General features: G+C 44.5%; 1 protein-coding gene across 6 annotated transcripts in view; it reads right to left on the reverse strand.

Annotated features, from left to right (window-relative positions):
• The window catches only part of LOC118385595 (GTPase-activating Rap/Ran-GAP domain-like protein 3), a 180,329-nt gene that overhangs the window by 18,552 nt on the left and 135,059 nt on the right, over nt 1-26,718 (reverse strand). For 4 of the 6 annotated variants that reach the window (XM_052521531.1, XM_052521528.1, XM_052521530.1 and 1 more), the window contains exons 16-26: nt 24,590-24,712; nt 24,414-24,488; nt 20,624-20,738; nt 20,409-20,435; nt 20,103-20,207; nt 6,433-6,549; nt 5,109-5,275; nt 4,470-4,628; nt 4,184-4,250; nt 3,373-3,480; nt 2,596-2,714 (exon numbers count right to left, since the gene is read on the reverse strand). In XM_052521531.1, coding sequence (XP_052377491.1) covers nt 2,596-2,714; nt 3,373-3,480; nt 4,184-4,250; nt 4,470-4,628; nt 5,109-5,275; nt 6,433-6,549; nt 20,103-20,207; nt 20,409-20,435; nt 20,624-20,738; nt 24,414-24,488; nt 24,590-24,712 — 1,182 coding nt within the window. The remainder of the gene's footprint in view (nt 1-2,595; nt 2,715-3,372; nt 3,481-4,183; nt 4,251-4,469; nt 4,629-5,108; nt 5,276-6,432; nt 6,550-20,102; nt 20,208-20,408; nt 20,436-20,623; nt 20,739-24,413; nt 24,489-24,589; nt 24,713-26,718) is intronic. The other 2 variants (XM_052521533.1, XM_052521529.1) reach the window with 1 other exon arrangement.

The following is a 26,718-nucleotide window of genomic DNA, read 5'->3' on the forward strand; positions in this document are numbered from 1 at the left end:
TGTCTGGGGTTTACAGTGTCTGGGGTTTACTGAGAATGGGGTTTACAGTGTCTGGGGTTTACAGTGTCTGGGGTTTACTGAGAATGGGGTTTACAGTGTCTGGGGTTTACAGTGTCTGGGGTTTACTGAGAATGGGGTTTACAGTGTCTGGGGTTTACAGTGTCTGGGGTTTACAGTGTCTGGGGTTTACAGTGTCTGGGGTTTACAGTGTCTGGGGTTTACAGTGTCTGGGGTTTACAGTGTCTGGGGTTTACAGTGTCTGGGGTTTACTGAGAATGGTGCGACAAACAAAAGACATCCAGTCAGCGGCAGTCCTGTAAGTGAAAAAAGCTAATTGAAAGAGAATGGAAAGAATTGTGCAAACTAACAGGCGGGCTAGAAACAGACAAATAACGGCACAGTACAACAGTGGTGTGCAGAATGGCATCTTGGAACGCACAACTTGCTGATCCATGATGGGCTATTGCAGCAGATGACCATTCCGTTCCTATCAGCTAAAAACAGGAAGAAGCAGCTCCAGTACGCATGGGATCACCAACACTGGACCATTGAGGAGTGGAAAAACATCACCTAGTCCAATGAATCCCGGTTCTTGTTGCATCATGCTGATGGCAGAGTTTTGGCATAACCGGCATGGACCCATCCTGCATGGTGTCACGGTACACTCTTAGATGGCAGAGTTTTGGCATAACCGGCATGGACCCATCCTGCATGGTGTCACGGTACACTCTTAGATGGCAGAGTTTTGGCATAACCGGCATGGACCCATCCTGCATGGTGTCACGGTTCACTCTTAGATGGCAGAGTTTTGGCATAACCAGCATGGACCCATCCTGCATGGTGTAACGGTACACTCTTAGATGGCAGAATTTTGGCATAACCGGCATGGACCCATCCTGCATGGTGTCACGGTACACTCTTAGATGGCAGAGTTTTGGCATAACCGGCATGGACCCATCCTGCATGGTGTCACGGTACACTCTTAGATGGCAGAGTTTTGGCATAACCGGCATGGACCCATCCTGCATGGTGTCACGGTACACTCTTAGATGGCAGAGTTTTGGCATAACCGGCATGGACCCATCCTGCATGGTGTCACGGTACACTCTTAGATGGCAGAGTTTTGGCATAACCGGCATGGACCCATCCTGCATGGTGTCACGGTACACTCTTAGATGGCAGAGTTTTGGCATAACCGGCATGGACCCATCCTGCATGGTGTCACGGTACACTCTTAGATGGCAGAGTTTTGGCATAACCGGCATGGACCCATCCTGCATGGTGTCACGGTACACTCTTAGATGGCAGAGTTTTGGCATAACCGGCATGGACCCATCCTGCATGGTGTCACGGTACACTCTTAGATGGCAGAGTTTTGGCATAACCGGCATGGACCCATCCTGCATGGTGTCACGGTACACTCTTAGATGGCAGAGTTTTGGCATAACCGGCATGGACCCATCCTGCATGGTGTCACGGTACACTCTTAGATGGCAGAGTTTTGGCATAACCGGCATGGACCCATCCTGCATGGTGTCACGGTACACTCTTAGATGGCAGAGTTTTGGCATAACCGGCATGGACCCATCCTGCATGGTGTCACGGTACACTCTTAGATGGCAGAGTTTTGGCATAACCGGCATGGACCCATCCTGCATGGTGTCACGGTACACTCTTAGATGGCAGAGTTTTGGCATAACCGGCATGGACCCATCCTGCATGGTGTCACGGTACACTCTTAGATGGCAGAGTTTTGGCATAACCGGCATGGACCCATCCTGCATGGTGTCACGGTACACTCTTAGATGGCAGAGTTTTGGCATAACCGGCATGGACCCATCCTGCATGGTGTCACGGTACACTCTTAGATGGCAGAGTTTTGGCATAACCAGCATGGACCCATCCTGCATGGTGTCACGGTTCTTAGAATGAAAGGTTCCAAAACATATTCTGAACCCTTGACTGTTTCCACATTATGTTACGTTACGGCCTCATTCTGATTAAAACGTTGTTTTAAAAAAAAAAATCCTCATTAATCTAAACACAATACCCCATAATGACGAACCAAACAGCACCAAAAAGGGTTCCTCTATGGGGCAAACCAAAGAACTCAGTATGGTTTTACTTAGCACTTTTTTTTCAAAGAGTGTACAGCATTGACCAACAGTGGAACGTGTACAGGAATACCTAGGATAGGATAAGTAATCCTTCTCACCCCCCCCCCCTAAAAGATTTAGATGCACTATTGTAAAGTGGCTGCTCCACTGGATGTCATAAGGTGAATGCACCAATTTGTAAGTCGCTCTGGATAAGAGCGTCTGCTAAATGACTTAAATGTAAATGTAAATGTACTGCCGTCCAATCTGTAGCAACTGCGTGATGCCATTGAGTCAGCATTGACCAACAGTGGAACGTTTCCGACTTTTAGATGTCCCAAATAATTCAGGCAGTTCTGGAAGCAAAAGGGTGGTACTAGATGGTTCTACCTAATAAACTAGCCACTGAGTGTACATGAAAAAATATACACAATTGTGCACACATTTTCATTACAATCATTATCATGATTGGACACTTCCACCTGTCAATCAGACTCACCCTCGAGGCAGTCAGCTGCAGCTCTGGTACCACAGCTGTATAGACCAGGTTACCGTTGACAACCAGCCGGATCTCAATGGAGTCAGTGGTAAAAGCCAGGATGTAGGGGAATGCACACACTGCAACACAACAACAAAAACAACAATAACTTCCTGCTATGGTTTTACAATGGACAGGACAACTGATCTGCATTTGCATTCATAATATGCTCTGCACAGCAGCATAAACAAAAAGTCAAGTTACAGGCAGAACGGACAACCAAAGGTAACACGGAGTTCATGAGACAATTAAGTAATTATGATAAAAAGCACAGCATCAACATTCAGAAGACAGACACCAGGCTAAATGAAGTTGATATAAATGGTTGGGATATGTGATAGATAATAGACAATCGTTTCTTAATTAATCCCAAGGGGACAATTGGTTTGTCAAGGCAGCATCCCAGTACAAACATACACACACAAACATGGCATAACCAGCATGGTTATGGCTTGTGTGTAAACATGTAGAAGAGAAACTGTAGTTTATGTCATATTTACTTAAATCAAAAAGTAATGTCTCTTTAGTCGGCCATTCTCTGCTTTCATCAGTCATCGGAAACAAACACACAGAAACAAACACACAGACGAACACACTGAGCGACCTAGCCTCAGTAGCCACCCCGCTGCATGTTACCATGGTGACAGGGCTTAGGCCAGGGCCGGAAGGCTGGGCTGACCGCGGCAGCGGGGTGTGGGGAGGGGACTGCTGGTTGCTATGGTTACCGGTACCACTCACCGATGGCATTGGGCATCTGGTTCCAGCTGAAGTGGAAGTCAGACGCGTTGGACTGGATCATGGGGGTGGAGCCGTTGAACGGACACACCTTCTTATAGGAGCAGATGTCTGTACAGCAGACAGAGATAAGACATCTCATTTCAGTCGTTAAGCCGTGTCCCAAATGGCACCCTGTTCCCTTTACGGAGCCCTACTTTTGACCAGAGACCACAGGAAATGGGGTGTCATTTGGGACGCATCTTACGTATTTGTAAAGGAAGCTTATACGAACAGATATTTGTGGGTTGACGACAATGGATAATAGACACGGAGTATACCAAACATTAGGAACACCTTCCTAATATTGAGTTGCACCACATCAAGAAAGGACCATTCTTGATACACACGGGGAAACTGTTGAGCGTGAAAACCCCAGCAGCGTTGCAGTTCTTCACCCAAACCAGTGCGTCTGGCACCTATTACATATACCCTGCACATACCCTGTTCAAAGGCACTTCAATATTTTGTCTTGCCCATTCACACTCTGAATGACACACACACACACAATACATGTCTCAAGGCTTAAACATCCTTCTTTAACCCGTCTCCTCCCCTTCATCTACACTGATTGAAGTGGATTTAACAGGTGACATCAATAATGGATCTTAGCTTCCACCAGGATTCACCAGGTCAGTCTATGTGATGAAGAGTAGTGTTCTTAATGTCTTGTACAGTCAGTGTATATTATAATGTTACTGTATATTAAAATGTAGAAACACCCCAGATAAATATTTATACTTTGATGCAAAATGAGGGATAAATAGAGACTCACAATTGTAACACAACAAAAGACCAGCCTCCCCATCCTCGTACACGTCGATGGCTGCCACAAAGTTGACCTGTGTGCACATGGCAGAGAAGAGCACTGTATTGAATTCATTTGATTCAATTATGAAGAAAATACATACTTCATTTATTCCATTCAATTGTCATTCATTGGCCCCGTCTTCAACTCGTCTCTCCCCTAAAAACTGTAACTCTTCCGTTGTTGAGCTCTGTTCTCAGTTAACCAACCAGGTACAAATGGAAGATAGATGCAACAACATAAACGGTCTCACCCGGTTGGCGTCTACGTGGTGTAGCCTGTACGCGTCCCCGGTGCTCTCGTTGATCAGGTCAAACTGGTGTTTGTAGGCCACACAGATCATGTTGTCATTCTCCCCTGTAGGACCGTCCACCAAAGCCATCACCACCGGAGTTTCACACAGACAGATTTCCTAGAGGACAGGGCGGCAGGTAGCCTAGCGGTTAAGAGCGTTGAGCCAGTAACCAAAAGGTTGCTAGTTTGATTCTCTGAGCTGACTGGGTGAAAAATATGTTGATGTGCCCTTGAGCAAGGCACTCTGGATAAAAGCGTCTGCTGAATGACTAAATTGTAACGGAGGAGGGCTGATCACGAGGATGGGGCTCTCACAGGTCTCACACAGTCAGCGTGCATGTACTTTTGGCTATGCGCCTCTCCTCATCCACTAGCCCCATTCCTTATAAGGGTTAGCCGTGGTGACATACTCTCGCTGTTCCACAATGAAAGTTTACTCTAAAATACTGATTGTTAAGTTGAACTCAGTCAGTCATTCAAAATGGTTATGGTAAAGAACTACTGTGCACGATAGTGGAAAGTGAGGTCTGTATGTTTCTGTATGTTTCTGTGTAAACCGTGTGTGTGTGTGTCCGCTTGTGTGTAAAAATGATCCTACCCGTATGTATTGGAACTGGTCCACGGGCGAGTCGGTTGTGGCGGCGAGGTTGCCCATGCCATCAGGGCGGGGCTGTTTCCTGGTGATGAGGAGGAGCTTGTTTCTGATGGCTGCCACGATCCTCAACTCTGACCCGTGGTGGGTGTTGATAGAGTACAGGTGACACCCTGGGGCAGTAAGGGAGGGAAGGAGAGAGTGATAGGGGTGAGCGAGAGAGAGAGAGTTTTCCCTCTCTGTCTCTTTCCCATTCATTTTCTAAGAAGTGCTTCCCCTACCTGAGTGGCATGTTGGATCTGGTCTGGTCCTTACATATAGAAATGCAGCAGGTTCTATTCCGCTAATCTCTTTTCTGAGACACTCATGCTTACCCTTCCTCCCCTTCCCCCTCCCCTCCCCCTCCAAAGCCCACATCCCACACACACCCATGTACTGTGGTTGTATTGGAGAGGCCATACAGTGTGTAGTAGGGGGGGGGGGTAAATCTCCCCAGGGACTGTTCCACAGCGCCCGGGGCCGGACGCTCAACTCTACTACACCTCACTGAACTGGCACACTGCCTGGGAATGGGTGTGAGTGTTTTTAGTTTTAAAACAAGGAAAATTCAAGTGCGGACATTTTGCCAGTACTCCACAAGGAAAAAGGCTATTTTAGTCTTCGGTGTTATATTTAGGGTTACAATTAGGGTTAGGGGTTAAGGTTAGGGTTAGGGGACAAGGTTAGGGGTTAAGGTTAGGGTTAGGGGTTAAGGTTAGGGTTAGGGGATAAGGTTAGGGTTAGGCGATAAGGTTAGGGGTTAAGGTTAGGGTTAAGGGTTAAGGTTAGGGTTAGGGGTTAAGGTTAGGGTTAGGGGTTAAGGTTAGGGTTAGGGGATAAGGTTAGGGGTTAAGGTTAGGGGTTAAGGTTAGGGTTAGGGGTTAAGGTTAGTGTTAGGGGTTAAGGTTAGGGTTAGGGGTTAAGGTTAGGGTTAGGGGTTAAGGTTAGGGTTAGGGGTTAAGGTTAGGGGTTAGGGGTTAAGGTTAGGGTTAGGGGTTAAGGTTAGGGGTTAGGGGTTAAGGTTAGGGGTTAAGGTTAGGGGTTAAGGTTAGGGTTAGGGGTTAAGGTTAGGGTTAGGGGTTAGGGTTAGGGTTAGGGGTTAGGGTTAAGGGTTAAGGTTAGGGTTAGGGGTTAGGGTTAGGGGTTAAGGTTAGGGTTAGGGGTTAAGGTTAGGGTTAGGGGTTAAGGTTAGGGTTAGGGAAAATAGGATTTTGAATTGGAATAATTTGTTAGGTCCCCACAAGGATAGTAAAAGAAATATGTGTGTGTGTGCATGTGCGTGTGTGTGTACCTTTAGTCTTCTCCAGTTTGTTTTCTCGGCTGTCACACTTGGTGCGAACCAGCTGCCTCTCCTCCAGGCCTCTCTTGAGCATGCTCAGTCTGAACACATAGAGACGCGCATCCTTCCCTGGAAAACAACACATCTTCAAAAACCAATTTATATTAAAAATACATTCTGTGATTCTATAGTTAGTATTCCACAGTAGTCCACAGACCCACTCCAAAAGGCTTTACTTTACTTAGTGGGTTATGTCCAACATAACCTACGCATTGCCACGCTTTCAGAAATTGCATCGGAAGTCCAACAATAATCTGATTGAGGAGAATAAAAACAATCGAAAATGTATTTTTGATACTGTCACAAAACATACTAAAAAGCAGCATTCCCCAAGTGAGGATGGCCTTCACTTCAATTTATTTTTATATCCCGAAACATACAATATATTTGCAGTGAAGCCACTCAACAACTACACCAGACCAGTCATCCAACAGACTCCCATTCAACAACTACACCACACCAGTCATCCAACAGACTCCCACTCAACAACTACACCATACCAGTCATCCAACAGACTCCCATTCAATAACTACATCATACCAGTCATCCAACAGACTCCCACTCAACAACTACACCCCACCAGTCATCCAACAGACTCCCACTCAACAACTACACCATACCAGTCATCCAACAGACTCCCATTCAATAACTACATCAGATCAGTCATCCAACAGACTCCCATTCAACAACTACACCAGACCAGTCATCCAACAGACTCCCATTCAACAACTACACCAGACCAGTCATCCAACAGACTCCCATCCAATAACTACACCCCACCAGTCATCCAACAGACTCCCATCCAATAACTACACCCCACCAGTCATCCAACAGACTCCCATCCAACAACTACACCCCACCAGTCATCCAACAGACTCCCATCCAACAACTACACCCCACCAGTCATCCAACAGACTCCCATCCAATAAATACACCAGACCAGTCATCCAACAGACTCCCATCTAACAACTACATCATACCAGTCATCCAACAGACTCCCATCCAATAACTACATCACACCAGTCATCCAACAGACTCCCATCCAATAACTACATCACACCAGTCATCCAACAGACTCCCATTCAATAACTACATCACACCAGTCCTCCAACAGACTCCCATTCAACAACTACATCACACCAGTCCTCCAACAGACTCCCACTCAACAACTACACCACACCAGTCATCCAACAGACTCCCACTCAATAACTACATCATACCAGTCATCCAACAGACTCCCACTCAACAACTACACCCCACCAGTCATCCAACAGACTCCCATTCAATAACTACACCCCACCAGTCATCCAACAGACTCCCATTCAATAACTACATCACACCAGTCATCCAACAGACTCCCATTCAATAACTACACCCCACCAGTCATCCAACAGACTCCCATTCAATAACTACACCCCACCAGTCATCCAACAGACTCCCATCCAATAACTACATCACACCAGTCATCCAACAGACTCCCATCTAACAGACTCCCATCCAATAACTACATCATACCAGTCATCCAACAGACTCCCATTCAGAGCGACACACAGAAGCATCCAGGGTCAATGCCTTGCTCAAGGGCACGTTGACCGATCTACCACCAGGTCAAAAGAATGTGAACCCAAACCCTCCAAGATCCCCCCCCACAGTTCCCCAATAGCTGTCCCTCAACCATCCGAGACCACTCCCACAGTCCCCCCCAATAATAAAAAATGCATACAATTAATTCCATCCCCCCAAGAACCCCTCAACCAAGAGAAACACTCTCATTCATAACAGCAATGCCAACTGTATATGTTTGAGTGCATGTCTGCCACTATTCCATGTGTGTGTCCGTGTATGCGTGTATTTGAATGAGAGTGTGTGTATATGGATGTGTACAAACACCTGCACGGCATCAGCCTCAGGCAAACCTGCATTAGCTGTAAAAACAAGCCCCTCAAAGTTACTTTTTATGTTTTATTTTGACTTTAATATTTGTTGTAATATTTATTCTCTTTTCAGGACATATTTAATAATCTCAACCCAGCCAATTCATATTCATTATATATAAGGGCAATTTCCCCATAAATAGACCTCTCCATGGTTGCAGGATTTCCATGGTTGCAGGATTTCCATGGTTGCAGGATTTCCATGGTTGCAGGATTTTCTATTGTAATTCATTGTAACATCTTCAATGAGACATTGCAGGGATCTAGCTTGTGGACTTAATATAACACTTGAGTCATCATCATACATGGACACCTTTGTTTTTAAACCTTGGATTTCTAATCTGTTAATGTTATTATTGGATCTGATTTTAATAGCATTTCGATGGCCGTAACGAATAGATATGACGACGGCAGACACCCTTGATTAACTTCTCTTGACAATTCAAAACTCTGAGAAGTAGCTGTTATTTACTATTTTACCTGGGTTGCTATACATTATTGTTAATCATTTTATTAGAAAATCACGTATTTGAAAAAAAATCCAGGCATTTATAAATAAAATCCAGTCTTACTTTATTAAATGCCTTTTCAAAATCCGCTATAAATACCAGGCCTGGCTTCTTAGAGAACACTGAAGTGTAAGAGGCCTCCATTTTTTTTTTAGATAGACTGGGTCTTTATATTTGCCATCTGGGTCTTGTTTTAATAATAGAGAAATCAGACCTTCCTGCTGAGTACCTGACAGACTACCATTTCTATAGGAGTCGTTAAAACAATCTAACAATGGAGCTTTTATTATATCAACAATGCTTGCTATACCTCTACTGGTATGCCATCAAGCCCTGGGGTTTTTCCAGACTGAAAGGATTTAATAGCCTCAAGAAGTTAATCCTCTGTAATTTGGCCTTCACACGGGCCTTTGTGTACATTTGTTACATGTTCCTTTTATTTTTTATTTGGAAATAATTCCTTACCATAATCTTCATTCAGTGGAAGAGGATGATACAGAAAAGAGAACATCTGATAGCATATCGGAGATTCAGGAATAATTGTGCATTTTTCTCCATATTTCATCCAGTTTGTTTTATTTTTGTAATAGATTACATTGAATAAATTCAAGTTCTTCTTGTTTTTCCTCTAACTTATTTTGTATCTCTGTAGTATCATTTTTATTGCTCTCTACCTGTACTGTTAGTTGATGGATTTCACTTGTCAGTCTTGTCTCTTCAGCCAGAAACTGCTTTTTAATTATTGATAAATATTGAATTAAATGACCTCCTGAAGGTACATTTAAAGGTATCCCAAACAATAAAAATTCAGTTAAAAATAAAAATTCAGTTAAGTTATTTTATCTTGGTTAAAAATAAGTTGTCCTCCAGTAAACGTTGATTACATTTCCAATATCCCCGTCCACGTGAAAATTCTATGAGAGTTATGTGAAGGCCAATTAGACGATGATCGGATCGCATTCTGTCTCCTATTAAAACGAGCTTATCCTTTGATGCAAGAGAGAAAGAGACAAGGATTCAAGACGACTAGCTTGATTAAGTCTCCTCCATGTATGTCTCACTAGGTCTGGGTTTTTAGTCTCCAAATATCCACTCTTTCTAATGTGTCCAAAATATTTGTGATTTTCTTAAGGGCACGGTTATGATAGTTTGTAGAGTGACTTCCTTTACGGTCCATTGAGGTACTTGTGTTATAGTCTCCCACCATAATGATTTGAACATTTGTTGCCTGCAAGTTCAATAAATTGGTATAAATATTTTCGAAGAAGTATGGATCATCCTGATCTGGACCACATAGATTAATCCATTTTTAATCCACTTTCATATTCAAAAAGTAATTCCTGACTATTTGCACATTCAAATCAAAATGTTTGTTAATTAAATCATACCTTTTGAGTTCCTTTGTCCATGACAGAAAATTATTTCACCACCCCATTCCCATTCCACAACTTTAAACAGTATATGTTATATATGTTAATTTTCTTTTAGCCACGTAAAGACTGATCTTCTCTAAGTGGCCAAGTTTTTTAATCCTGTATCTCTACACATTCATGAAAATAGTCATGGCCTCTTAACCTTCCAGCTGCCTACTGGACCCTATTCCCCAGTTCTCCTTCCTGTTCTTGGCCCTATGTTGACCATAGTAACTGCTCCCTATTCTCCGGATGTTGGCTTATTTCGAATCCTCCATTCTTCTCAATATATATTTTTAAAAAAGCTGTTCTGCAGCAACTCACTGCCTTCCTGAAGACAAAAAATGCATACGAAATGCACCAGTCTGATTTTAGACCCCATCATAGTACTGACACCACACTTTTGAAGGTGGTAAATTACCTTTTAATCGCATCAAACCAAGGCTCTGCATCTGTCCTTGTGCTCCTAGATCTTATGTTGCTTTTGACACAATCAATCACCACATTATTTTGTAGGGATTGGAAACCCTAATTGGTCTTGCCTGGTTTAGAACTTAACTGTCAGAAAGATATCAGTTCATCTAGGTGGAAAGTTAAATGGTAAGTTTAGGTGATCCTCAAGGTTCTGTTTTAGGACCACTATTGTTTTCACTATATATTCTACCTCTTGGTGATGTCATTCGGAAACACAATGTCAATTTTCACTGCTATGCGGACGAGACACAGCTAGCTGTACATTTCGATGAAACATGCTTAAGCCCCAAAATGGCCTACCCTGGAAGCCTGTGTTTCAGACATACGGTAGTCTCGACCAGGGGTGCATAGGCACTGGAGTGAAGAATCAAATCGCCCTTGCTGTCTCTGCCTGGCGAAGTTCCCCTCTCTCCACTGTGCCCTATGACTCTATTAGGGGGCTGAATACCTGGCTTACTAGTGCTCTCCCATGCAATCCCAAGGAGGGGTGCGTCACGTCGTGCCAGGCTTTCGATACACTCGACATGAGTGGGTCGAATTACTGACGTGATCTTCTTGTCCAGTTTACCACCCCCTCTGGCTTGTGCGGTGGGGGAGATCTTCGTGGGCTATTCTCAGCATTGTCTCAAGGTAGTAAGTTGGTAGTCTGTTGATATCCCTCTAGTGGTATGGGGGCTGTGCTTTGGCAAAGTGGGTAGGGTTATATCCTGCCTGGTTGGCTCTGTCTGGGGGTATCCTCGGACCCCGCCACAGTGTCCCCCCCTTGTCTCAGTCTCCAGTATGTGCCAGGGGGCTAGGGTCAGTCTGGTGTAATTCTCATGTCTTATCTGGTGTCCTGTGTAAACTTTAGTATGCTCCCTCTAATTCTCCCATCACTCTCTCTTCCCCCATGCCTCAGGACTACCTGGCCTGACAACTCCTGGCCTGTCCCCGTCCCACCTGGTCGTGCTGCTGATCCAGTTTCTGCTATTTTGCTATGGAACACTGACCTTTCACCAGACATACTACCTTGTTGTGCTGCTGCTTCAGTTTCAACTGATCTGCCTATGGCTATGGATCATGTGTTCACGTGTTCATCGGATGTGCTTCCTTGTCCAGGACCTGCTGTTTTTGACACTCTCTCCCGCTATATTACTAGAAAATATTCCTATTCATGAAAATCACAAGTGAAATAGATTGAGACACAGCTTAGCCTTTTGTTAATCACCCTGTCATCTCAGATTTTCAAAATATGCTTTACAGCCAAATCTAGACAAGCATTTGTGTAAGTTTATCAATAGCCTAGCATAGCATTTTGTCCAGCTAGCAGCAGGTAACTTGGTCACGGAAATCAGAAAAGCAATCAAATTAAATTGTTTACCTTTGATGAGCTTCGGATGTTTTCACTCACGAGACTCCGAGTTAGATAGCAAATGTTCCTTTTTTCCAAAAATATTATTTTTGTAGGCGAAATAGCTCCATTTGTTCTTCACGTTTGGCTGAGAAATCGCCCGGAAATTGCAGTTACGAAAACGGCGAAAAATATTCCAAATTAGCTCCATAATATCGACAGAAACATGGCAAACGTTGTTTATAATCAATCCTCAAGGTGTTTTTCAAATATCTATTCAATAATATATCCATCGGGACAATTAGTTTTTCAGTAGGACCGATTGGAGTAATGGCTACCTCTGTATTTTACGCGAGAATCTCTCTGGGAGCATCAGGTGACCACTTGCGCGATGTAGCCGCCTACGGTTATTCTTCAACATAAATGCGTAAAACTACGTCACAATGCTGTAGACACCTTCGGGAATACGGAGAAAGAGTAATCTGGTTGATAGCCCATTCACTGCTCAGTAGGGACACATTGGAACGCAGCGCTTTCAAAACATGAGGCACTTCCGGATTGGATTTTTCTCAGGCTTTCACCTGCAACATCAGTTCTGTTATACTCACAGACAATATTTTTACAGTTTTGGAAACTTTATAGTGCTTTCTATCCTAAGCTGTCAATTATATGCATATTCTAGCATCTTGTCCGGACAAAATATCTTGTCCTGAAAAGAATATACGTTTTTTTTCCAAAAATAAAAATACTGCCCCCTAGTCACAAAAGGTTTTGCCTAGTTAAATAAAGGTAAAAAATAAAAATAAAATAAAAAAGAGATATGAAAGCTGATGGTTTATCATAAATCTTCAATATTCCCAGGTAAGAAGTTTCAGGTTGTAGTTATTATAGGAATTATAGGACTATTTCCCTCTATACCATTTGTATTTCATATACCTTTGACTATTGGATGTTCTTATAGGCACTATAGTATTGCCAGCCTAATCTCGGGAGTTGATAGGCTTGAAGTCATAAACAGTGCAATGCTTGAAGCGCAGCTAAGAGCTGCTGGCAAACGCAGGAATGTGCTGTTTGAATGAATGCTTAACAGCCAGCTGCTGCCTAACACCGCTCAGTCAGACTGTTCCAGCAAATATCAAATCATAGACTTAATTATAATATAATAACACACAGAAATACGAGCCTTAAGTCATTAAAATAAAGAAACAATCATTTAGAAAACAAAACAAATTATTTTAGTGAAAAACGTAACCGTTTCGTATTTTATCTAAATATTCCTGTTACATTGCACAATCTTATGTCATAATTATATATAATTCTGGCAAATTAATTACGGTCTTTGTTAGGAAGAAATGGTCTTCACACAGTTCGCAACGAGCCAGGCGGCCCATACTTAAATTTGATTGATTTTAAGAAAGGCATTGATGTTTATGGTTAGGTTGGCACGCAATGACAGTGCTTTTTTCTCGAATGCACTTGTTAAATTATCACCCGTTTGGCGAAGTAGGCCGTGATTCGATGATAAATTAACAATCTCCCTATGTCCCCTATCCTCCAGGCCGGCTCGGTCCTCCCCTCCCGCTCCGTGGCTCGACGACTCATTGCGAGCTCACAGAACAGGGCTCCGGGCAGCCGAGCGGAAATGGAGGAAAACTCGCCTCCCTGCGGACCTGGCATCCTTTCACTCCCTCCTCTCTACATTTTCCTCCTCTGTCTCTGCTGCTAAAGCCACTTTCTACCATTCTAAGTTCCAAGCATCTGCCTCTAACCCTAGGAAGCTCTTTGCCACCTTCTCCTCCCTCCTGAATCCTCCCCCCTCCCTCCTCCCTCTCTGCAGATGACTTCGTCAACCATTTTGAAAAGAAGGTCGATGACATCCGATCCTCGTTTGCTAAGTCAAACGACACCGCTGGTTCTGCTCACACTGCCCTACCCTATGCTCTGACCTCTTTCTCCCCTCTCTCTCCAGATGAAATCTCGCGTCTTGTGACGGCCGGCCGCCCAACAACCTGCCCGCTTGACCCTATCCCCTCCTCTCTTCTCCAGACCATTTCCGGAGACCTTCTCCCTTACCTCACCTCGCTCATCAACTCATCCCTGACCGCTGGCTACGTCCCTCCCGTCTTCAAGAGAGCGAGAGTTGCACCCCTTCTGAAAAAACCTACACTCGATCCCTCCGATGTCAACAACTACAGACCAGTATCCCTTCTCTCTTTTCTCTCCAAAACTCTTGAGCGTGCCGTCCTTGGCCAGCTCTACCGCTATCTCTCTCAGAATGACCTTCTTGATCCAAACCAGTCAGGTTTCAAGACTAGTCATTCAACTGAGACTGCTCTTCTCTGTATCACGGAGGCGCTCCGCACTGCTAAAGCTAACTCTCTCTCCTCTGCTCTCATCCTTCTAGACCTATCGGCTGCCTTCGATACTGTGAACCATCAGATCCTCCTCTCCACCCTCTCCGAGTTGGGCATCTCCGGCGCGGCCCACGCTTGGATTGCGTCCTACCTGACAGGTCGCTCCTACCAGGTGGCGTGGCGAGAATCTGTCTCCTCACCACGCGCTCTCACCACTGGTGTCCCCCAGGGCTCTGTTCTAGGCCCTCTCTTATTCTCGCTATACACCAAGTCACTTGGCTCTGTCATAACCTCACATGGTCTCTCCTATCATTGCTATGCAGACGACACACAATTAATCTTCTCCTTTCCCCCTTCTGATGACCAGGTGGCGAATCGCATCTCTGCATGTCTGGCAGACATATCAGTGTGGATGACGGATCACCACCTCAAGCTGAACCTCAGCAAGACGGAGCTCCTCTTCCTCCCGGGGAAGGACTGCCCGTTCCATGATCTCGCCATCACGGTTGACAACTCCATTGTGTCCTCCTCCCAGAGCGCTAAGAACCTTGGCGTGATCCTGGACAACACCCTGACGTTCTCAACTAACATCAAGGCGGTGTCCCGTTCCTGTAGGTTCATGCTCTACAACATCCGCAGAGTACGACCCTGCCTCACACAGGAAGCGGCGCAGGTCCTAATCCAGGCACTTGTCATCTCCCGTCTTGATTACTGCAACTCGCTGTTGGCTGGGCTCCCTGCCTGTGCCATTAAACCCCTACAACTCATCCAGAACGCCGCAGCCCGTCTGGTGTTCAACCTTCCCAAGTTCTCTCACGTCACCCCGCTCCTCCGCTCTCTCCACTGGCTTCCAGTTGAAGCTCGCATCCGCTACAAGACCATGGTGCTCGCCACGGAGCTGTGAGGGGAACGGCACCTCAGTACCTCCAGGCTCTGATCAGGCCCTACACCCAAACAAGGGCACTGCGTTCATCCACCTCTGGCCTGCTCGCCTCCCTACCACTGAGGAAGTACAGTTCCCGCTCAGCCCAGTCAAAACTGTTCGCTGCTCTGGCCCCCAATGGTGGAACAAACTCCTCACGACGCCAGGACAGCGGAGTCAATCACCACCTTCCGGAGACACCTGAAACCCCACCTCTTCAAGGAATACCTAGGATAGGGTAAGTAAGGGTAGGTAATCCTTCTCCCCCCCAACAAGATTTAGATGCAAGTGGCTGTTCCACTGGTTGTCATAAGGTGTATGCACCAATTTGTAAGTCGCTCTGGATAAGAGCGTCTGCTAAATGACTTAAATGTTAAATGTTAAATGTTAACAGGCACCGCATTTATTATAAGCAACGCAGGACAAGCTAGACAAACTAGTAATAACTACACATGGTTGATGATCCCCCTCACTAGCTTTAAGCACCAGCTGTCAGAGCAGCTCACAGATTACTGCACCTGTACATAGCCCATCTATAATTTAGCCCAAACAACTACCTCTGCATTTATGTTGCTCCTTTGCACCCCCATTATTTCTATCTCTACTTTGCACATTCTTCCACTGGAAATCTACCATTCCAGTATTGATTTAAATTTTTAAAAATTGGTTTTACTTTTTTTTGCCTTCACCTCCCTTATCTCACCTCATTTGCTCACATTGTATATAGGCTCATTTTTCTACTGTAGTATTGACTGTATGTTTGTTTTACTCCACGTGTAACTCTGTGTTGTTGTTCGTGTCGAACTGCTTTGCTTTATCTTGGCCAGGTCGCAATTGTAAATGAGAACTTGTTCTCAACTTGCCTACCTGGTTGAATAAAGGTGAAATAACTAGTGATTATGTTAAGATTGATTGTTCTTTCTAAGATAAGTTTAATACTAGCTAGCAACTTACCGTTGCTCCGTGCTGCACTCGTGGTCAGGTGGTCAGCCTGCCACGCAGTCTCCTCGTGGAGTGCAATGTAACCGGCCAATTGTTATGAAAACTTGAAATGGGCCCGAAATTAAATCGGCCATGCCGATTAAAATCAAATCAAATCAAATGTTATTTGTCACATACACATGGTTAGCAGATGTTAATGCGAGTGTAGCGAAATGCTTGTGCTTCTAGTTCCGACAATGCAGTAATAACCAACAAGTAATCTAGCTAACAATTCCAAAACTCCTACCTTATAGACACAAGTGTAAGGGGATAAGAATATGTACATAAAGATGTATGAATGAGTGATGGTACAGAGCGGCATAGGCAAGATACAGTAGATGGTATTGAGTGCAGTATATACATATACATATGAGATGAGTATGTAAACAAAGTGGCATAGTTAAAGTGGCTAGTGATACATGTATTACATAAAGATGCAGTAGATGATATAGAGTACAGTATATACATATACATATGAGATGAACAATGTAGGGTATGTAAACATTATATTAGGTAGCATTGTTTAAAGTGGCTAGTGATATATTTGATTAATCTGTTGACCTCTAGTTCACACACACCAACAGTCACAAAGATGGCACGACAACATGTTTTCCTCCTGAGGAGGCTGAAAAGATTGGGCGTGGGCCATAAGATCCTCAAAAAGTTCTAAAGCTGCACCATTGAGAGCATCTTGACTGGCTGCAACACCGCTTGGTATGGCAACTGCTTGGCATCCGACTGCAAGGTGCTACAAGGGGTAGTGTGTACAACCCAATACATCACTGGGGCCGAGCTCCCTGCCATCCAGGGACTCTATATCAAGCGGGGTCAGAGGAAAACCCTAAAAATTGTTAAAGACTCCAGCCACCCAAGTCATAGACTGTTCTCTCTACTACCGAACGGCAAGCAATACTGATGCACTAAGTCTGGAACCAACAGGACCCTAAACAGCTTCTACCCCCATGCAATAAGACTGCTAAAATGGGGGCGCTATTTTAATTTTTGGATGAAAAACGTTCCCGTTTTAAACAAGATATTTTGTCACGAAAAGATGCTCGACTATGCATATAATTGACAGCTTTGGAAAGGAGACACTCTGACGTTTCCAAATATTGTCTGTGAGTGCCACAGAACTGATGTTACAGGCGAAACCCAGATAAAAATCCAATCAGGAAGTGCCGCATTTTTTGAAACCGCCTCATGCCAATGACTCCTTATATGGCTGTGAATGGGCCACGAATGAGCTTAGGCTTTCTGTCGCTTCCCCAAGGTGTCGACAGCATTGTGACGTATTTGTAGGCATATCATTGGAAGATTGACCATAAGAGACTACATCTACCAGGTGGTTGCTTGGTGTCCTCCGTTGCAATTATTGCGTAATCTCCAGCTGCAGTATTTTTCCGTTCGCTTCTGATGAGAAACCAACTGTCACAACTGATATATTATCGAATAGATATATGAAAAACACTTTGAGGATTGATTCTAAACAACGCTTGCCATGTTTCTGTCAATATTATGGAGCTAATTTGGAAAAAAGTTTGGCGTTGTAGTGACTGCATTTTCCGGTCTTTTTCTTAGCCAAACGTGATGAACAAAACGGAGCTATTTCGCCCACACAAATAATCTTTTTGGAAAAAAATTAACATTTGCTATCTAACTGAGCGTCTCGTCATTGAAAACATCCAAAGTTCTTCAAAGGTAAATTATTTTATTTGAATGCTTTTCTTGTTTTTGTGAAAATGTTGCCTGCTGAATGCTAGGCTTAATGCTATGCTAGGCTATCAATACTCTTACACAAATGCTTGTGTAGCTTTGGTTGAAAAGCATATTTTGAAAATCTGAGATGACAGTGTTGTTCACAAAGGCTAACCTTGTGTTTGAATATATTTATTTAATTTCATTTGCGATTTTCATGAATAGGAAACGTTGCGTTATGGTAATGCGCTTGAGGCTTTGATTACGCTCCCAGATACGGGTTTGGTAGTCGCAAGAAGTTATTAACCAATAGCTACCCAGAGTATCTGCATTGACCTTTTTGAACAAACTATTTTGACTCATCATATATAATATATGCCATTTAGCAGACGCTTTTATCCAAAGCGACTTACAGTCATGTGTGCATACATTCTACGTATGGGTGGTCCCGGGAATCGAACCCACTACCCTGGCGTTACAAGCGCCATGCTCTACCAACTGAGCTACAGAAGGACCATATATGCTGCTGTTACTGTTTATTATCTATCATGTTGCCTAGTCACTTAATCCCTACCTATGTGTAGATATCTACCTCAATTATAATGTCTCCTAGACGTCGCCAGTCTACCAACCACCGGTCCTGGTAACCCATCACCTGGACTTCATCACACCCTGATTACTTCCCCTTTATCCAGGGCTCCGTTGTATCACCCATTATTTTTCATCTTTAGACGCTGTTCACTTTGTTCGTTCCTATTAAACTCACCGACTGCAGCTGCTTCCTGAGTGTTCATTACTCATTGTGTATTTATTCCTTGTGTTACTGTCTCTCTCTGCATTGTTGGGAAGGGCCCGTAAGTATTTCACTGTTATTATACATGTACCTGTTTATGAAGCACGTGACAAATAACACTTGATTTGAGGTTAAAATAGGCTTAATTAAATCACTATGGAATCCTATCACTTGTAGAAGCTCTAGCTCTGACATATGTCACACTTTAGTAAGGTCTGTCAATGTTATGGTGAATACATTACAGTGTATGGAAATACAAGACTGGCTTTTGTGATTGGTGCTAAAACAACTATATAATAGACATAACCTGGAATGTTCTCTTTACATTACATTGAAATAAAAACAAGCATTATTTGGATGAGCATTTCTTCTGTTCTGTCTGACTGTGTCTCTCCCTCACTCCCTCACTCCCTTCCTCCCTCACTCCCTTCCTCCCTCACTCCCTTCCTCCCTCACTCCCTTCCTCCCTCACTCCCTCACTCCCTTCCTCCCTCACTCCCTTCCTCCCGAGTGGCACAGTGATCTAAGGCACTGCATCTCAGTACTAGAGGCGTCACTACAGACACCCTGGTTCGAATCGAGGCTGTATCACAAGCGTCTGTAATTGGGAGTCCCACAGGGCGGCGCACAATTGGCTCAGCGTCGTCCGTGTTTGGCCGGTGTAGGACGTCATTGCAAATAAGAATTTGTTCTTAACCAACTTGCCAAGTTAAATAAAGGTTAAATAAATCCAAAATAAAGGTTTGCCCCCCCCCCTTGTTCATTCTCGGTTTCAGTCTCTCTTTCTCTCTCCTTATCTGAAGAGTGATAACAGTAAGTGTATCTCAGTAGGTGTAACAGTGGGAAGTGTAAGTGTATCTCAGTAGGTCAACCCAGAACCTGTTCCTACAGGATACACACAAACAAACACACAAACAGCAGTCTACAGAGAGTGGATGTGTATAGGTCAGCCTCCTCAGCCCGGGGAGGAAGATCAATGTGTTTGCTGGAGTGACAGAGAGACGGAGAGAGAAGTAAAGAGCCTAATACTCAGAAAAAGAGGGATGGAAGGAGTGAGGGAGAGTGAGAGAGAGAGTGAGAGAGAGAGGAGGGAGTGGGAGGAAGCAAAACATTTGAAATAGAAAATAGGTGAGGGAATGAGGGAGGGGGGAGAGAGAGAGAGAGAATAAGAGACTGAAAGAGAGTCAGATGAAGAGAGACAAAGAGACCATCACACACCTTTGTCAGTCCTGGTGATGAGGAGATCCTGAGGCTCTAGAACATGCATCTGCTTCACCACCATGGTCTTATCAAACACCTGCACTGGGGGCAGGACCTGGGCGTCTACCAACACAACACATTGGTCTATTGGTCATTCCCTATGCAGCGCTCAGGATCTTACTAATTATTGATGAAAACACTGACTGATGTCGTTGCTGCAATAATAAAAACATTGCCTGAAATAGTAGGCTGAATTAAATTATTTCAGTTTATTGAAAACAAGTTGTAGCACTGAATGGGGAGAAATGACTGTGTTACACTCACCTGGGTTTGAAAGAAGTGGATCAACAGCTGAAATATAGGGAAATTATAATGTTAAGAGTTGAATTTTATGATGACATCAATGCTGAATAAATCATTGACATTCAAGTGATAATTGAATAATACATATGACAGTTATAATAAAATAGTCCACTAATTATAAAGCGCATTTCATTCTATAACCTCAGTGTGTGTGTATATGTGTGTGATGACCTCACCATCTATCATCATGACCCCTGCTGCTTCCGTGGCGACCAACAGAGACTGACCCCAGGAGTCGGCACACACTGTCTCATAGGAAAACGTACTGCAGAACGACTGGGACTCCCAAGGCTGCAGCACACAAACACACACAAAAAGGACATCACAGCATAACCACAAACACGTAGTTACCAGTATATCAACTGGCGTCTACATTATGTTACAATGCTACAACAGAACATGTCACACAGTTAGTAAATATGGTATTATGGCATGGTGATCCACTAGGCCTCAGTGAGACAAAAAGTAGTGCATGGTAAAGGTTGACAAGGAAACAGGACTCGGATTATGGGCGTTAAGATCTAGAATCAAGTTCGGGACAGGATCAACAGTCTACAGGAATAGTTAAAAACAGAGTTTTTTTGGGGTGGAAGTGTGTACAGCAATTCATAAAATCAACAACTGTGTAGGTTAGGCCTAATATACACTACATGACCAAAAGTATGTGGACCTCGCTATGTGCACGGGGACAGTGTCATGCTGAAACAAACTGTTGCCACAAAGTTGGAAGCACAGAATCATCTATAATGTTATTGTATGCTGTAGTGTTACGATTTCCCTTCACTGGAGCTAAGGGGCCTAGCCCCAGACCATTATTCCTCCACCACCAAACTTTACAGTTGGCACGATGGTGAAAAGTGATTTATCACTCCAGAGAACGCATTTCCACTCTGCTCCTGAGTCCAATGGCGGCGAGCTTTACACCACTACAGCCGATGCTTGGCATTGCACATGGTGATCTTAGGCTTGTGTGCGGCTGACGTTGCTTCCAGAGGCAGTTTGTAAACCCTGTAATGAGTGTTGCAAACGAGGACATGGGTTTCGCGCATCAGCACGCGGCTGTCCCGTTCTGTGAGCTTGTGTGGCCTACCATTTTGTGGCTGAGTCGTTGTTGCTCATAGACATTTCCACTTCACAATAACAGCACTTACAGTTGACTGGGTTAGCTCTAGCTGGGCAGAAATTTGACAAACAGACTTCTTGGAAAGGTGGCATCCTATGATGGTGCCACGTTGAAAGTTACTGAGCTCTTCAGTAAGGCCCATTCTACTGCCAACGTTTGTCTATGGAGATTGCATGGCTGTGTGCTCAATTTTATACACCCGTCGGCAACAGGTGTGACTGAAATAGCCGAATCCACCAATTTGAAGGGGTGTTCACATATTTTCTACGTCAGTAGGCTAAATGATGAAGCCTCCAATAGATGAATTGCAATGTCTTGTTGCAGACACTAACATTAGAGCCAAGGAAAGAGCGGTGTTTTAGAAACATTTTATGGAGTTGTCTTTGAAAACGTAGGAACCGGGTACACAGCTTGTAAAACAATTGTGCGTTTAAACAAATAGGCTACCATCCGGAGAGCGGGACAAGCGGGCTGAAGCGACACAGCTGCTGATGATCCAAGAGCTCAGTTAATCCGTAGCATTGTGACAATGATCTTAGGGCTATTGGCAAACACAATGTAAGTCATTAAATGTATGTACCCCTAATTGCACCAAATACATCTGTTTATCCTACAGCTAATGTAAGCAGTAATCATGAGCCTATAAACCACTGTTAGCACTGAGGCTGTGTGCAATAGTAGGAAGACCACTTTATAGAGCTCACTCTGCGCTCCAATGTAAATAACATGAGTAAATCTACCTCTGATGAGCTTCCCAGTAAAGCATCAAAAACAATCAAGCAAATCAGAAAAGTGCTAACAAATGGCCTATATTAACATTAACATAGCCTAAGAAACAAGGTCCAAACAAGGTCCATGAAGTCAATAACTTTGTAACATATTCTGACATTCATTTCTATGAAACTCACTTAGATAATACCTTTGCAATACATGGTTATAACATCTACCGAAAAGACAGAAATGCTAACGGAGCGGGCCGGGAGCAGTGCACGCTGACCAGGTCGCTAGGTTCACATTGGTGCGGCTGGCTTCCGGATTGGTTGCGCCCTGTGCTAAGAAGCAGTGCGGCTTGGTTGGGTTGTGTTTCGGAGGACGCATGGCTCTCGACCTTCATCTCTCCCGAGCCCATACGGGAGTTGTAGCGTTGAGACAAGATAGTAACTACTAACAATTGGATATTGCCACTCCTATTTACCAAATCTTCAATTTAAGCCTACTAGAGAACGGGTGCCCTCAGGCCTGGAGGGAAGCTAAAGTCATTCCGCTACCTAGTAAAGCCTCCTTTACTGCCTCGAATAGCCGACCAAACAGCCTGTTGCCAACCCTTAGTAAACTTCTAGAAAAAATTGTGTTTGACCAGATATAATACTATTTCACAGTAAACAAATCGACAACAGAATTTCAGCATGCTTACAGGGAAGGACACGCAACAAGCACAGCTCTCTTGTTAGACCTCAGTGAAGCTTTTGACATTACTGATCATCGTCTGCTGCTGGAAAAACATGTGTTATGGCCTTACACCCCCTGCTATAATGTGGATAAAGAGTTACTTGTCTAACAGAACACATAATCAAGTTAGAATCAGGAATTCCCCAGGGTAGCTGTTTAGGCCCCTTGTTTTTTAAATTTTTACTAACATGCCACTGACTGAGTAAAGTCAGAGTGTCGATGTATGCGGATGACTCAACATTATACACGTCAGCTACTACAGCAACTGAAATGATTGCAACACTCAACAAAGAGCTGCAGTTAGTTTCAGAGTGTGTGGCAAGGAACAAGTCAGCCATAAATATTTCTAAAACTGAAAGCAATGTATTTGGAACAAAACACTCGCTAAACCCTAAACCTCAACTAAATCCTGTAATAAATCATGTGGAAATTGAGCAAGTTGAGATGACTAAACTGCTTGGAGTAACACTAGATTGTAAACTGTCACGGTCAAAACATGTTGATGCAGTAGTAGCGAAGATGGGGAGAAGTCTGTCTATAATAAAGAGATGCTCTGCCTTCTTAACATGATCAACAAGGCATGTTCTACGGGCACTGAGCTGTCTGTCTAAACTACTGGCACACAGCTCGGACACCCATGCATACCCCACAAGACATGCCACAAGAGGTCTCTTCACAGTCCCCAAGTCCAGAACAGACTATGGGAGGCACACAGTACCACATAGAGCCACGACTACATGGAACTCTATTCCACATCAAGTAACTGATGCAAGCAGTAAAATTAGATTTAAAAAACAGATGAAAAAACACACAGCGGGGACTGTGAAGCGACACAAACATACACGATAACATACAGCACTATACATAAACATGGATTTAGTAGTGTAGAGATGTGGTCGTGGTGGAGTAGGGGCCTGAGGGCACACAGTGTGTTGTGAAATCTGTGAATGTATTGGACTGTTTTAAAATGGTATAAAATGCCTTCATTTTGCTGGACCCCAGGAAGCTAATGGGGATCCATAATAAATACAAATGCAAATGTTAATGTGCTCTAAGCCGGTGCTGTGCTGAGCCGACCATCCTGCTGGGGTCTCTGTCCTCATCCTCCAGCTTAATCTATCTACATTTAGGTTCATTTAGAATAGGCCTACAGTCAGTGCATTTAACTAAAATAGGTAAGACAATCACATTTCACAGTCTCAAATTGTATTACTGAACTAACACAATAGCCTACATATCACTGGATGGGAGTACTTTTTATCAGAAAGGGACAGGAAAGTTTCAGGGTTATAGAACTGATGCAGGATCAGGACTGACACTCCTGTGTCAACCTCTAGTGCATGGGGCTGAGTGTGTGTGTGTGTGTGTGTGTGTGTGTCTGTTGGTCTTCTCACCTCTTTTCTACACAGGCCCGTAGTGACCAGACTGGTGGGGGCATCTCCTCTGACGATGGTCTTGAGCTTTAGTGCCTGGACAACAGAGAGAGAGCATGAGAGTGTGTGGTGCATGCATATGAGATAAAGACTGTGACTGTGCTACTCTGTATGTTGTCTGTCCCTGTGTGTGTCACCTGTCCTATCCTGACGAACTCGGCCTGTCGTGCCTCCTCCTTCTTGCGGGCGGACTTGGGCGACTCTGGAAGCACGTCACTGAACGAGCGTCTGTTGAGCATGTTCTGGGGAGAGAAGGGAACCTGCACATCGGACACAAGTGCACACACACACACGCACACACACATGCGCACACACACACACACACACAGAAAGAGAGATAGAGAAGCGGAGATAGTGGGACATACAGCAGCATAGAACTGAGTCATATGAGAAACAATAGACAAAGGAAGTGGCATGGGGTACAGAGAGAGGGAGGAGAGTCCACAAAATGTGAGCGTTGTAGCAGTATCCAGGAGTCCCAGTGTTATGCAGTCTGCAGTGGTTAGAGCCGAGAGAGATAGACAGGGCTGCAGTGGTTAGAGCCGAGAGAGATAGACAGGGCTGCAGTGGTTAGAGCCGAGAGAGATAGACAGGGCTGCAGTGGTTAGAGCCGAGAGAGATAGACAGGGCTGCAGTGGTTAGAGCCGAGAGAGATAGACAGGGCTGCAGTGGTTAGAGCCGAGAGAGATAGACAGGGCTGCAGTGGTTAGAGCCGAGAGAGATAGACAGGGCTGCAGTGGTTAAAGCCGAGAGAGATAGACAGGGCTGCAGTGGTTAGAGCCGAGAGAGATAGACAGGGCTGCAGTGGTTAAAGCCGAGAGAGATAGACAGGGCTGCAGTGGTTAAAGCCGAGAGAGATAGACAGGGCTGCAGTGGTTAGAGCCGAGAGAGATAGACAGGGCTGCAGTGGTTAGAGCCGAGAGAGATAGACAGGGCTGCAGTGGTTAGAGCCGAGAGAGATAGACAGGGCTGCAGTGGTTAGAGCCGAGAGAGATAGACAGGGCTGTAGTGGTTCAGAACAGTAGGTAGCTCAATTGGCTGTGGTACAAACCGTGACCAGAGAGCCTAGATCAGATCAGTGGTCAGAAGCTGGTGCAAAGGGAAATATATAAAACTGTGAAGAACCTCTGCGTTACTCTGGACCCTGATCTCTCTTTTGAAGAACATATCAAGACTGTTTCAAGGACAGTTTTTTTACATCTACGTAACATTGCAAAAATCAGAAACTTTCTGTCCAAACATCATGCAGAAAAATGAATCCATGCTTTTGTTACTTCTAGGTTAGACTACTGCAATGCTCTACGTTCCAGCTACCCGGATAAAGCACAAAATAAACTTCAATTAGTGCTAAATACGGTTGCTAGAATCCTGACTAGAACCCCAAAAATGTGACCATATTACTCCAGTGCTAGCCTCCCTACACTGGCTTCCTGTCAAGGCAAGGGCTGATTTCAAGGTTTTACTGCTAACCTACAAAGCATTACATGGGCTTGCTCTTACCCATCTCTCTGATTTGGTCCTGCCGTACATACCTACACGTACGCTACGGTCACAAGACACAGGCCTCCTAATTCTCCAGCAAACAGCTGGAGGCAGGGCTTTCTCTTATAGAGCTCAATTTTTATGGAATGGTCTGCCTACCCATGTGAGAGACACAAAATATCCCTCTAGTGGTGTGGGGGCTGTGCTTTGGAAAAGTGGGTGGGGTTATATCCTTCCTGTTTGGCCCTGTCCGGGGGTATCATCGGATGGGGCCACAGTGTCTCCTGACCCCTCCTGTCTCAGCCTCCAGTATTTATGCTGCAGTAGTTTATGTGTCGGGGGGCTAGGGTCAGTTTGTTATATCTAGAGTACTTCTCCTGTCTTATCCGGTGTCCTGTGTGAATTTAAGTATGCTCTCTCTAATTCTCTTTTTCTTTCTCTCTCTCTCTGAGGACCTGAGCCCTAGGACCATGCCTCAGGACTACCTGGCATGATGACTCCTTGCTGTCCCCAGTCCACCTGGCCGTGCTGCTGCTCCAGTTTCAACTGTTCTGCCTGTGATTATTATTATTTGACAATGCTGGTAGTTTATGAACATTTTAACATCTTAGCCATGTAATCTCCACCCGGCACACCCAGAAGAGTACTGGCCACCACTCATAGCCTGGTTACTCTCTAGGTTTCTTCCTAGGTTTTGGCCTTTCTAGGGAGTTTTTCCCAGCCACCGTGCTTCTACACCTGCATTGCTTGCTGTTTGGAGTTTTAGGCTGGGTTTCTGTACAGC

The sequence above is a fragment of the Oncorhynchus keta genome, chromosome 6 (assembly GCF_023373465.1).
Source record: "Oncorhynchus keta strain PuntledgeMale-10-30-2019 chromosome 6, Oket_V2, whole genome shotgun sequence".
In the NCBI taxonomy this organism is placed as follows: Eukaryota; Metazoa; Chordata; class Actinopteri; order Salmoniformes; family Salmonidae; genus Oncorhynchus; species Oncorhynchus keta.